At 46.7% G+C, this 14,169-nt stretch overlaps 1 protein-coding gene across 1 annotated transcript in view; it reads left to right on the top strand.

Annotated features, from left to right (window-relative positions):
• Window positions 1-14,169, top strand: part of LOC149433270 (serine protease inhibitor A6-like) — a 49,415-nt gene that overhangs the window by 5,595 nt on the left and 29,651 nt on the right. The window contains exons 3-4 of the mRNA XM_089664480.1: window positions 2,284-2,551; window positions 4,914-5,067. Coding sequence (XP_089520606.1) covers window positions 2,284-2,551; window positions 4,914-5,067 — 422 coding nt within the window. The remainder of the gene's footprint in view (window positions 1-2,283; window positions 2,552-4,913; window positions 5,068-14,169) is intronic.

Raw genomic sequence — 14,169 nt, 5'->3', positions numbered from 1 at the left:
AAAAGCCACAGATGAGGGACATTAACCTCTAATTGGCATTGTAACCTGTGTGTGTCCCCTTGTGTGTCTGTACCAAGGCCGAACATTCCAGGGGGCGGAGACTTCTGATCCAGGGGCGGAGACTTCTGATCCAGGGGCGGAGACTTCTGATCCGGGCCATTTGCGTGAATTCTGTTATCATTATGATTTAAAAAGGAGCCAAACAACCATCTGATAATAAATGGCTTCATATGATCATCATCCTTCAATAAAAGAGCATTTATTGGCAGATCCGTCAGATTTTCAATATCAATGCCAAAATTTCACTATTTCTGCCGGGGGAGGAAAAATTTTGAGCACAACTGTGTGTGTATATGTATATGTTTTTTCATAATTGTTTTCTCCTTATTTTTCTTTCTATTCTTTATTTCTGTTTTTATTTTTTCCTGGTGGACCGGCCACACATTACTGCAATGTAGAAGTGTAATTGGGCCCTAGCACACTTTTGGTTTTTATTCTATTCTATTGTATTCTAATGTACTTTATTCTTTTCTACTCTATTACATTATGTTTTGTTCAATTATTTTCGAAATTCAAATTTTAGAAAATGGCTATATTATTATTTCTATTTTATTTGATTCTATTCTAATCTGTTCTATTCTTTTATTTTCTGTTCTGTTCCTTTATATTCTATTCTATTTTATTATATTCTGTTTTATATTGTTCCTTTCTATTCTATTTTATTATATTCTGTTTTATTTTGTTCCTTTCTATTCTATTTTATTGTATTCTGTTTTATTTTGTTCCTTTCTATTCTATTTTATTATATTCTGTTTTATTTTGTTCCTTTCTATTCTATTGTATTAAATCCTATTCTTTTGGAAGTTCGAATCTTGGAAGACGGCTATATTCTTTCATTTTTTTTTATTCTATTCTATTTAAAATTAAAATTTCAAATGACGGTTATATTCTTTCTATTTTCTTGTTCAAATATTTTATTAATTTTAAAGGGGATGGAAACATAGGCATGGGACAAGCCATAGACATTTGAACGGGACAATTAGTAGAAACAGGTATGATGTCCATGTAAAGGGGGGGAGAAAAGCACAAAAATATAAAATGCAACAGCTTGGATGGTAGAAGGAAGACAAAACTGTATGTAGGCTTATATACTCATTTATAGGCATAGTACAATCTGGTTAAGGGGGTGCTCTCTCCAAAATCGGGGAGGGGGGGTGTCAGGAAAAGAGAAGAGAAAAACAAGTGTGAAGGGGTAAGGGGGGAAGGGGGGAAGGGGGGGTTGAGTAGAAGTGGGGAGTAGGTAAGGGAAGACTTGGAGAGGGGATGGAGGAAGTGACGTGTGACTCCTAGGATGCTCCAGAAGGGTTCGAGACATATTATAACGAAGTATATTCTTTATATTTTATTCCATTCTATTCTATTAAAATTTCAGAAGACAGTTATATTTTTTCTATTCTATTCTATTTTTTTCTGTGCTATTCTATTCTATTCTATCTATTCCTTTATTTCATATTCTTTTATTTTATTTTCAATTCTATTCTTTTTTTATTCTGTTCTTTTCAAAATTCAAATTTTGGAAGATAGCTATATTCTTTTATTTTTTTATTCTATTCTATTTAAAATTCAAATTTTAAATGACGGTTACATTATTTCTATTTTATTCCATTCTATTCTATTCAAGTTTTGGAAGACAGCTATATTCTTTCTGTTTTATTCTATTTTTGTTTCTATGCTATTATTTCCTATTCTATCTATTACTTTATTTTTTTTTTATTTATTTTATTTTCAATTCTATTCTGTTTTTATTCTGTTCTTTTCAAAATTCGAATTTCGGAAGATAGCTATATTCTTTTATTTTTTTATTCTATTCTATTTAAAATTCAAATTTTAAATGATGGTTATATTATTTCTATTTTATTCTATTCTATTTGGAATTTCGGAAGATGGATATATTCTAACACTAACACAGTCTTGAGGGAAATCAGCAATAGTCTGCAATATGTTTATAGTTCAAATTTGTTTTTCCGAATTTGATTTCAAATTCTTTTTTAAATCAATTCTGAATTCTTTTGGAATTCAATTCAAGTTTTTGACAAAACTTCCTTTTTGTTATTTCTGATTTTTTATAATTTGCCACTTTTGTAGTTTGGAAATTCAGATATCTCTCAATTTTGTCCATATTTCTATTCGGATCAAACCGAACCGCGCATGTCTATAGAATACAACGATCCCAAACCACTATAGTTTACCTTTAAAGGAAACATTTTTTTTCTGTTCCTCCAGGGAAATGGAAAGGACAGTTTGACAAACAAAATACAGAGCAAAGAGAACTTGTGAGTGGATTGCCACAAACCCTAACGCCAACGATGCGCCGGAGGGGACTCTATAAGACGTACAAGGACAGCGAGCTGGATGTCAATGTGCTGGAGATGCCGTACGCCGATGACACCGCCCTTCTCCTCATCATACCGAGACTGGGTAACCTGTTCAGCATGGAGCAATTACTGACCCCCCAGCTGATTCAAAAATACTTGAGCTCCTTGAGTACCAGGTATGCATGACAGTTGTTTACAACACAACTCAGCAGTTTGAATGTTGTTAGAGGGATCAGCCAAATGATCGTACAAAGTGCAACGTGCAGCGTGATGTCTGCTGGGTGAACGCAGGATCAACTGACAACGCCAGCAGGATAGTGACGGGGTATACCCACTATGGGCTGTAGGGGGCAGGACAGCAGCTGATTTGTATGGAACAAACCCCGGACCCCGCATTCACTATATCCGCTCTCCCCGGACCCTGCATTCACTATATCCGCTCTCCCCAGACCCCGCATTCACTATATCCGCTCTACCCGGACCCCGCATTCACTATATCCGCTCTCCCCGGACCCCGCATTCACTATATCCGCTCTCCCCGGACCCCGCATTCACTATATTCGCTCTCCCCGGATCCCGCATTCACTATGTCCGCTCTCCCGGGACCCCGCATTCACTATATCCGCTCTCCCCGGACCCCGCATTCACTATATCCGCTCTCCCTGGACCCTGCATTCACTATATCCGCTCTCCCCGGACCCTGCATTCACTATATCCGTCTCCCCGGACCCCACATTCACTATATCCGCTCTCCCTGGACCCCGCATTCACTGTATCCGCTCTCCCCGGACCCCGCATTCACTATATCCGCTCTCCCTGGACCCTGCATTCACTATATCCGCTCTCCCCGGACCCTGCATTCACTATATCCGTCTCCCCGGACCCTGCATTCACTATATCCGCTCTCCCCGGACCCCGCATTCACTATATCCGCTCTCCCCGGACCCTGCATTCACTATATCCTTCTCCCCGGACCCCGCATTCACTATATCCGCTCTCCCCGGACCCCGCATTCACTATATCCGCTCTCCCCGGACCCCGCATTCACTATACCTGCTCTCCCCGGACCCTGCATTCACTATGTCCGCTCTCCCCGGACCCCGCATTCACTGTATCCGCTCTCCCCGGACCCCGCATTCACTATATATGCTCTCCCCGGACCCCGCATTCACTATATCCGCTCTTCCCGAACCCCCCGGATGTTGTCATATTACAATGTATTTATTGGGATTGGATGTGATGGACACAAAGAGGCACATAATTGTGAAGTGGAAGGAAAATGAGAAATTGTTTCGAACATTTGTGACCAATAAATCTGTGAGAAGTGTGGCGGCATTTGTATTCAGCTCCATTTACTCTGATACCCCTAACTAAAATCTAGTGGAACCAAATGCCTTCAGAATTCACCTAATTAATAAACAGAGTCCCCGTGTGTGTCATGTGATCTCAGTATAAATCCAGCTGTTCTGTGAAGCCCTCAGAGGTTTGTTAGAGAACATTAGTGAACAAACAGCATCACGGAGGCCAAGGAACACACCATACAAGTCAGGGATAAAGTTGTGGAGAAGTCGAAAGCAGGGTTTGGTTATTAAAAAAATTCCCAAACTTTGAACATCTCACGGAGCACTGTGTTCAATCCATCATCTGAAAATGGAAGGAGTACGGCACAACTGCCAACCTACCAAGACATGGCCGTCCACCTAAACTGACCGGCCGGGCAAGGAGAGCGTTCATCAGAGAAGCAGCCAAGAGGCCCATGGGAACTCCGGAGGAGCTGCAGAGATCCACAGCTCAGGGGGGAGAATCTGTCCTCAGGACAACTATTAGTTGTGCACTCCGCAAATCTGGCCTTTATGGAAGAGTGACAAGAAGAAAGCCATTGTTGAAAGAAAGCCCCTTTATTCTGATACCCCTAACTAGAATCTAGTGGAACCGATTGCCTTCAGAATTTCCCTATTAGTACATAGAGTCCCCCTGTGTGTCATGTGATCTCAGTATAAATCCAGCTGTTCTGTGAAGCCCTCAGAGGTTTGTTAGAGAACGTTAGTGAAGAAACAGCATCATGAAGGCCAAGGAACACACCAGACGGGTCAGGGATAAAGTTGTGGAGAAGTTTAAAGCAGGGTTAGGTTTTCCTTCCACTTCACAATGATGTGCCTCTCTGTGCCGGTCTATCACATAAAATCCCAATATAATGGATTGACGTTTTTGGTTGTCACATGACAAAATGTGAAAATGTCAAGGAAGAGGAAGACTTCTTCAAGGCGCCGTATCTCTGGTTTCCTTCAATTCAACTTTAAACCTTAGAATCAGATCAGATCGGCTCATTCTGATTGGCTGATGGGGTCAGATCGGCTCATTCTGATTGGCTGATGGGGTCAGATCGGCTCATTCTGATTGGCTGATGAGGTCAGATCGGCTCATTCTGATTGGCTGATGGGGTCGCTGTAGCTTTGAAACACTTTTTTTGCCTCATTGGGAGAGCGGGGGATGGTTGGTATCGCTGATACAGACACCGATGTGTATTTTCCTTCACAGTTTGGTGGAACTCTTCTTACCCAAAATGACCTTCAACACCCCGGTGAACAACGTGGATAAGGCATTGCTAAACATGGGCTTCGGGAATATGTTCGATGAGAACAGCGCCGACTTCTCCGGGATCTCAAAGAAAGAGAAGTTCAGCGTTTCCTCAGTGAGTATCTTCCTTTTATATTTAAAATGTGGATGAAGTATGGTAATCCTATAACAGGCGCCATCCCTATAGAGCGGGGGGGGGGGGGGGGGGGGCTCCAGACTTGTCATTCAAAGGGCCAGTTTACTGGACTTCAGGCTTCAGGGGGGCCGGATTGTGGTCAGTGGGAGCAATAGTGCCCCATCATTGGTGTCAGAGGGAGGAATAGTGCCCCATCATTGGTGTCAGTGGGAGGAATAGTGATCTATGGTTGATGTCAGTGGGGAGAATAGTGCCCCATCATTGGTGTCAGTGGGAGGAATAGTGCCCCATCACTGGTGTCAGTGGGAGGAATAGTGCCCCGTCATTGGTATCAGTGGGAGGAATAGTGCCTCATCATTGGTGTCAGTGGGAGGAATAGTGCCCCATCATTGGTATCAGTGGGAGGAATAGTGCCCCATCATTGGTATTAGTGGGAGGAATAGTGTCCCATCATTGGTGTCAGTGGGAGGAATAGTGCCCCATCATTGGTATCAGTAGGAGGAATAGTGCCCCATCATTGGTATCAGTGGGAGGAATAGTGCCCCATCATTGGTGTCAGTGGGAGGAATAGTGCCCCATCATTGGTATCAGTAGGAGGAATAGTGCCCCATCATTGGTATCAGTGGGAGGAATAGTGCCTCATCATTGGTGTCAGTGGGAGGAATAGTACCCCATCATTGCTGTTAGTGGGAGGAATAGCGCCCCATCATTGGTGTCAGTGGGAGGAATAGTGCCTCATCTTTGGTGTCAGTGGAAGGAATAGTGCCTCATCATTGGTGTCAGTGGGAGGAATAGTGTCCCATCATTGGTATCAGTGGGAGGAATAGTGCATCATCATTGGTGTCAGTGGGAGGAATAGTGCCTCATCATTGGTATCAGTGGGAGGAATAGTGCCTCATCGTTGGTGTCAGTGGGAGGAATAGTGCCCCATCATTGGTGTCAGTGGGAGGAATAGTGCCCTATCATTGGTGTCAGTGGGAGGAATAGTGCCTCATCATTGGTGTCGGTGGGAGGAATAGTGCCCCATCATTGGTGTCGGTGGGAGGAATAGTACCCCATCATTGGTGTTAGTGGGAGGAATAGTGCCTAATCATTGGTATCAGTGGGAGGAATAGTGCCTCATCATTGGTGTCAGTGGGAGGAATAGTGCCCCATCATTGGTGTCAGTGGGAGGAATAGTGCCCCATCATTGGTGTCAGTGGAGGAATAGTGCCCCATTGTTGGTATCAGTGGGAGGAATAGTGCCTCATCATTGGTGTCAGTGGGAGGAATAGTGTCCCATCATTGGTGTCAGTGGGAGGAATAGTGCCCCATCGTTGGTGTCAGTGGGAGGAATAGTGCCCCATCGTTGGTATCAGTGGGAGGAATAGTGCCTCATCATTTGTGTCAGTGGGGAGAATAGTGCCCCATCATTGTTGTCAGTGGGAGAAATAGTGCCCCATCATTGGTGTTAGTGGGAGGAATAGTGCCCCATCATTGGTGTCAGTGGGAGGAATAGTGCCTCATCATTGGTGTTAGTGGGAGGAATAGTGCACCATTGTTGGTGTCAGAGGGAGGAATAGTGCCCCATCATTGGTGTCAGTGGGAGGAATAGTGCCCCATCATTGGTGTCAGTGGGAGGAATAGTGCCTCATCATTGGTGTCAGTGGGAGGAATAGTGCCCCATAATTGGTGTCAGTGGGGGGAATAGTGCCCCATCATTGGTGTCAGTGGGAGGAATAGTGCCTCTTCATTGGTGTCAGTGGGAGGAATAGTGCCCCATAATTGGTGTCAGTGGGGGGAATAGTGCCCCATCATTTGTGTCAGTGGGAGGAATAGTGCCCCATCATTGGTGTTGTCTTGGAAATTCGCTTTAACGAATTTCTCCTTACCGTGAGTACTCGCAGTTGAATGCGCAGAAATCCCCCATGTGAATCTCGCTTACCACGACTGCAGCTATACTACACGATTCCTGCCCATCCAACTGGGTTAGTTTCTTTTGAAATGTGGGGAATTGGAGCTCCGTTACCCAAGAATGATCACACGGCACTCTCAGGATGATGTTGGAATTCACATAGAGACTGGCTTCAGACTCAGCCCCCGGTTTTATTACAAGCACATACACGCCCCCCCACATGAATAAAGTCAATCCCCTCCCACAGAACAATGCAATGGGGAGTGCCTATACACAGGATGTACATTCCGATTGGAGCATAGCCTTTCCTATTATCTGTCACTGGTCCTCCCCCATGAGCCCTCTGAGGTCAGCAGACTTCCTCCCCTTCCCCCCATGAGCCCTCTGTGGAGAGCATATCTCCTCCCCTTCCCCCCATGAGCCCTCTGTGGAGAGCATATCTCCTCCCCTTCCCCCCATGAGCCCTCTATGGAGAGCATATCTCCTCCCCTTCCCCCCATGAGCCCTCTGTGGAGAGCATATTTCTTGTTCCAGCTCCTAGCAGTATGTTCATTCTCTGTACAAGCATCCCCCAGGCTAAACACCAGTCTGTACCTGGATGGGCCCGATACGATCTTTATTAAAACACATCCATCCGGATACAGTTCAGGTCGGTAATGGGTTGTAAGATATGCATAAGCCTACACGCGGAGTTCGTACCGCTTGGCGCCTTGCGGCACAGAGTCCATGTGGTACTATGCTGCTGATATGTGGATACAGGCCCGCGGTCTACTGCCAGCGGCATTCTCATCGAATGCTGTGGTGGTATACACGCCGGTCTATAAGCGCAGATCTGCCATCTCATCCATTACCAAGCTGAGTACTGTAATACATACATTGTACATGCGCATGGCCCAATTGCAGCCTTCAGAGCTTTAATTAAGCCACACGAGAGACATATGAATAACACAAATATATGGCACATTTAAAGTTCGACCAACAATACAAAATTTCCATGACATTCCCTCCTGTTTTATCATATTCTCCTCGTGTCCCTTCTTGATCTTCTTCAGCTTGATGGGTGTAGTCTCAAAACCTCAAAGAGTTCCTGTAGTTGTCCCTGAGAATAAAGCTCCATGGGGTACCTGAAACAACAAGACCCGACGCAGACTCGACGCAAACAGGCTTGATTGAAGCGATGATCCTCAAGAGCGTTGGAACCTTCACTACAGGAAGGCTCTTGCAAAAACCACAAACAGACTTGTGGTATGAATAAGGCTTGTGATCCCACGGTGGTCTGGGGAGATCCAGCAATAGATTCTCAAATTGCCCCTGCAGACGGGGCCACACAAGGCTGGTCTCGACCCAGACAGTTTTCCAAATCGCAGACACAAACCATGATGAGGCTTGAAGCTTGCTTGGAGGTCTTGGAGAATGTGGTCTTCAGGGAGATAAATTAGAGGGAAGCCAGGACGTAATCTGCAGAGAAGGTGGTTGGTTGGTGAGGTCTTCCTCCGATCAGTGGTTGGAGTGGGATCCCAGGAGCGGGCATGGAGATGTGGTCGTCTGCCCGAGCTTGGCTTACACGGTCGATGAGGCAACAGGAACATCTCACCATGGCATATAGGAGGCAGAGGAAAAAGAGAAGCATCAGGATATACACTCCCACTTCCTTCAACCAAGATCCGATGGAGAACAGGAGATCTCCCAATCCTCCCAAACCCTTGAACGGATTCCAACCCTCACTAGCTATAGCTTTAGCTTTTCCCTGTAGTTCGCTAACTTTGTCCATATGGGCCTGGACCTTGTCATCGGTGTCTTCTATCCAAGTACAAAAAATCCTCTCCGATGAACTCACAGAACCCCCCCTTTGGCGGCTAAAAGGTAATCAAGGGCCATCTTCTCCTGAAGCACTAAAATTCCCATCTGCCGTTGTTCTTGGGCAATTTCTCTGACAGCCTCTACGGTCTCGTTAAACATACTATCCACGATGACAGAAAAATTGTTCAGGCGCTTCATAAGTTCTATTCCCCAACCTGTCCATGATGGGAACCAAGCCCATGCCTGGTCGCCCTCAGAGAACAGCTCCCTGCGAACTCTCCCTGCCATCCTTACCTTCTTGTGGACCATCAACTCTTCATGATCCGTCACTACATAGGATGCGGGGACTAGCTTTATGAGGGCACACAAACCTTTCGCGTTCTGGGGAAATGTTCTATAGGCTGCCGAACCACACAGAAAATAGTATGGACCTGTCAGAGCAGAGCAGGAGGAGTTCCTCGTTCGGCCTCTGGCACTGAGCAACAGTTGCACAGACTGGGGGATTGCTCCCTCAGTCTGCACATCACATCCGTCCTTCCAACAAACGTGGTCTGGTCGGTCAGTGTGGTTACTCAGAAGGGAAGTCTGGTTAGTCAGATTGACAGTTATACCTCCCTCACAGGTGGTAGTCCCAACAAACTTGTTACCTGTGCCAAAGCTGATGTTAAAGCACACCTGAGGGCTGCCTAGCTGTCCAGTTACCCATAATGGACTGGTGAGGGCCCTACAGGAGCTAGAGCTAATATTGGTGCTGAAACTGATGTTACCTGCTAAAAATGTGTCATTAAGTTCTAACGACAAATGTCTACGTGGGGGCTGACCAGGGGTCCCTTGCTTTTTCATGCCGACGCGGATGTCATATAGGGCATGAACAGCGGCCATTGCGGACATGTGATGACTGGGTGGGGGCTTAGAGCATACCCAACAGTTGGTTTTGTTGGCGGCTCTGGCTAATCACAGATGCATTTTAAATAAAAGGTTGGGGTATCTGCCGTCTTTTCCTCCGTTCACACACATGTATGACATACAAACAAAAAGAAAAAAGAAAATGACACCCCTCATTCTCTGGTGTAGCTGAAAAGCTTCTTGCAGTGGCTTGCATGCACCCAGTTGTCTCGTCCCTCGAGCTTGAGTGAGGTAGGTGTCGTCAGCTGGACTTGGTATGGTCCGGTGAACCGTGGCTCGAGTCCGGTTCTTTGATGTTTCTTTAGGACTACCCAATCACCTGGCTCAATAGAAAGAACACCCATTATTGCATTTGGATCCGGGAGCGATTTACAAACCCGGTGGTGTACCTTCTGCAGCTCCCGTTGCAGAGATTGCACGTAACCTGTAAGCTGTGAATGCAAAGACGACAACTGTTGAGGAAAGTACAACCCTGTTTTGGGAGGTCCCCCAAACAACACCTCGTAGGGTGACAGCCCATGTGGTTGCCGAGGGGCATTCCGGATGGAATAGAGGGCAATGGGGGGACACTCAGGCCAAGGTTTTTGGATATCGGCCATGATGTTGGAGATCCTGTTTTTAAGGATTCCGTTAAGACGTTCAACCTTACCGCTACTCTCGGGGTGATATGGGGTGTGTCGCCGCTGACTCCAGTTCCACCAAAGAAATGCAGTCGTGTCCTTTGGAAGAGAGGTTAGTAGTGGACAAAGAAGACATGTTAGCAGAAGAGGTGTTAGTATTGTTAGTCGGGTTGCAAAATTCAGCACTGTCGTTGCTGTCCTCCCCCCCCTTCTCATCTTCCGACACAGGAAGAAGAGAAGCTGGGTTAAGAATAGTGCATCGTTTGATAGTGAGGTTAGTAGGGGTTAGGAGGGCTTTCCCCTGAGAGGGGTACCTTGCCTTGGATGTCCTGTTTTTGCAAGACCGTTCTTGCTGCACTGGTGTCGGTGAGGCAAGGGAGGGGATATTTTAATTCCTCTAGAAAGAGATGGACCTGGGTCGACACCGATTTGTCAACTTCCTATGAGGTTTCATAGGAGTTACTTACCATGGTGGTCACAGGGGCGGAGGACTCATCAGGAATGAACTGCCACCGACCTTTAGGTAATTGGGGACAGCTCCTCCTCATGTGCCCCGTTTGGTGGCACTGAAAACACCTGGGTGGGGGCCTATCCTTCCTGTGACCCAGATCCCTTGGTTTTTCGTGTGGGGTCTGGGACATAAGAACTTTGGCCTTGTCCTGTTTTCTTCTATCCATTTCCCTCTCTATTGCCGCAAGAGTGGAAAGGATAGCAGGGATGGACATCTCATTATATTTGGGTCGGGCCAGAACCAGCCTTTCCCGAATTTTATTATCGATGCCTTCCAAAAATTTGGCCCGCAACAGAATGTGCGTCACGGTCACCTTTACCCCTTCAGTTAGAGCATCAGGTCCAACTTCCAGATCCGCATACAGTGGCGGCTGCTTGAGACGGCGCCAGAAGCAGGCGCTTTCCTCATTAGGACCCTGGGTGAGCTTCATCATGTCCGTAGTAGAGGTAGCACCATACATTTCTGGAAGCTTTGCCTTTAGCTGTGCACAGAACTCTTTGCCTCCTGAAGTCATCTCCTCATGAGTGGTTATAGAGCACCCTGCAATAACCGGGTGTCTATTCCCCTTGATTCGCAGATAGTCTGAAAATCGGTTGTTGAGAAGACTTCGTAGTTGGAAACAGAAGGAGCTGGGGTGAAGCAGGGAGAAGGGAGAGGTAGAGGTAGAGGCTGAGGCATAGATACAGAAGACACGGAAGGTACGTCAAGAGTGACATCACTAACAGAAGAGACAGGTGCAGTTATACTTATCTCAGCCACTGTTGGTTGTTCGGGAACCCCAGCAGAAACTGATCCTGCCTGCCTTAGTAGAGTCAGCCCTGACAGAGCTTCCTCCACCTCTGACACTGGATCCTCCTGTTTTATTCCCTCTGGAGGCCAGGTATACATCACCTGGTTCTTCCGGACAGACACCAGTTTATGTATGCCCTGCTTCCCTAATCGGATTGACCTGTGAAGCTATAGCTGTGCGATCTCTAGTTCTGACGCCTGCATCCGTGGTTCAAATTCAGAGATGAATTTTTCCCACCTCCATGCGTCAAATGTACCTTCCCGGGGAATTTCCCATCTGGTACCCTTCGACCATTTATTCCATCTTTTGAGGGGTTCTGTAGACTTCCCCCCCAAACTCACCTTCATCAGCTGTGCAGCTGTCCTCACCCTGAAGAGGGCTGGTTCCCCCTCTCTCTTCATGGACTGACTACTGCCCATCGTGACTAGTCACTGGTATATATCCCGCGTCCGGGTACCTGTTTACCCCCTGGAGCACTCGGTGGGATCCTACCGAGAGGCCTGATTCCACCACTTTCCCAGCACAGCGTAATTTATGTGATTCTTATCGATCACCCGAAGCGCATCAAGTGGCGGTCAGACTGAGAGCACACCTCCCACTCCCACAGCGCAATTTATGTGATCCTAACCACCCGAAGTGTTTGTGGTAACCAGGCTAAACGTTACACTTCCCTGGACCGCCCACTCGCACAGCGCAATTTATGTGATTCTTATCGATCACCCGAAGCGCATCAAGTGGCGGTCAGACTGAGAGCACACCTCCCACAGCGCAATTTATGTGATCCTGACCACCCGAAGTGTTTGTGGTAACCAGGCTAAGCGTTACACTTCCCTGGACCGCCCACTCGCACAGCGCAATTTATGTGATCCCGACCACCTGAAGTGTTTGTGGTAAGCAGGCTAAGCGTTACACTTCCCTGGACCGCCCACAGTGCAATTGGCGCAAGTGGCGGTCAGACTGAGAGCACACCTCCCACAGCGCAATTTATGTGATCCTGACCACCCGAAGTGTTTGTGGTAACCAGGCTAAGCGTTACACTTCCCTGGACCGCCCACTCGCACAGCGCAATTTATGTGATCCCGACCACCCGAAGTGTTTGTGGTAACCAGGCTAAACGTTACACTTCCCTGGACCGCCCACTCGCACAGCGCAATTTATGTGATTCTTATCGATCACCCGAAGCGCATCAAGTGGCGGTCAGACTGAGAGCACACCTCCCACAGCGCAATTTATGTGATCCTGACCACCCGAAGTGTTTGTGGTAACCAGGCTAAGCGTTACACTTCCCTGGACCGCCCACTCGCACAGCGCAATTTATGTGATCCCGACCACCTGAAGTGTTTGTGGTAAGCAGGCTAAGCGTTACACTTCCCTGGACCGCCCACAGCGCAATTTATGTGATCCCGACCACCCAAAGTGTTTGTGGTAACCAGGCTAAGCGTTACACTTCCCTGGACCGCCCACTCGCACAGCGTAATTTATGTGATCCCGACCACCCGAAGTGTTTGTGGTAACCAGGCTAAGCGTTACACTTCCCTGGACCGCCCACTCGCACAGCGCAATTTATGTGGTTCTCATCACCCACTGTGTTTGGCAGGCCACACCGCACAATGATGAAAGTGGCTTTTCTCTCCCTGCACACAGTAGCTAACACAAGTCAAACCAAAAAGAGGGGTTCTTGGATGTTACTTCGGGGTCACTGGTTGCCCGGGAACCTGCTAACTGACCTTTAGGAAATTTGTGTAAAGAAAAAATCTTTCCTAATACACACAGAAAAACCCCTTTTCAACCTGAAAAACCGTTAAAAAGGACAAAGTGGATCCTTATGAAAAACACGGGACGTTTCGCAGTAAAACAATTACACAGAGGTGAACCGAAAAACTGCGCCAAAAGTAACCCCTGTTGTTGACACGAAAATCGCTCCTACCAGCACCGCTAAACGATCCGCGTTACACACGCAATCTTCGCTGCAACCACCTAAAACCGTTTACACAAAAAGTCTGCTGGACGCGAAACACGCGACACAGCAGCTTTAAAACAAACCCGCTTTACAAAAAGGAACTACTTTTAACAAGAAAAACACAAGAAAAACATAATCACTATACAAGAAATCTATGTGCAAAAACCCAACTCACCCGCGCTCACTAAATGTGGAACACTTGAGGGAAAAACTTGCTTAACACACTTTAAATTGGCCGGCAATACGCAAATTCAAAGCTAAAAGCAAACAAATTAAACTGTAAAAAATTTGGATTAAAAACACAATATGGGTCAAATGCATATAGAAAGCTGCATACACATTGCATAGAGATCATTGAAACTCAAAGCGAAACTTGTAAAAAGGAATGGTGGAGAAGCCACATGGCAGTCACAACTGGTTGCCAAACAAAGGAGCACATGTGGTTAGTCAAGAAAATGCCCCCCCACAGAGAAGCACATGGCAGTCAAGAAAATGGCCCCCCACAGAGAAGCACATGGCAGACTGTAACGAAACCGGACCCAGACCGCACTGGGTTTTCCGTTATAGCACAGCTTCCCCTGTCCGAACACCATCCACGGA

The sequence above is a fragment of the Staurois parvus genome, unplaced genomic scaffold, assembly GCF_062004578.1.
Source record: "Staurois parvus isolate SC_StPar_1 unplaced genomic scaffold, SC_StPar_1.0 ptg001919l, whole genome shotgun sequence".
NCBI classification, from domain to species: domain Eukaryota; kingdom Metazoa; phylum Chordata; class Amphibia; order Anura; family Ranidae; genus Staurois; species Staurois parvus.
Note: the sequence above shows the minus strand (reverse complement) of the source record. Positions and strands in the feature narration are given on the sequence as shown.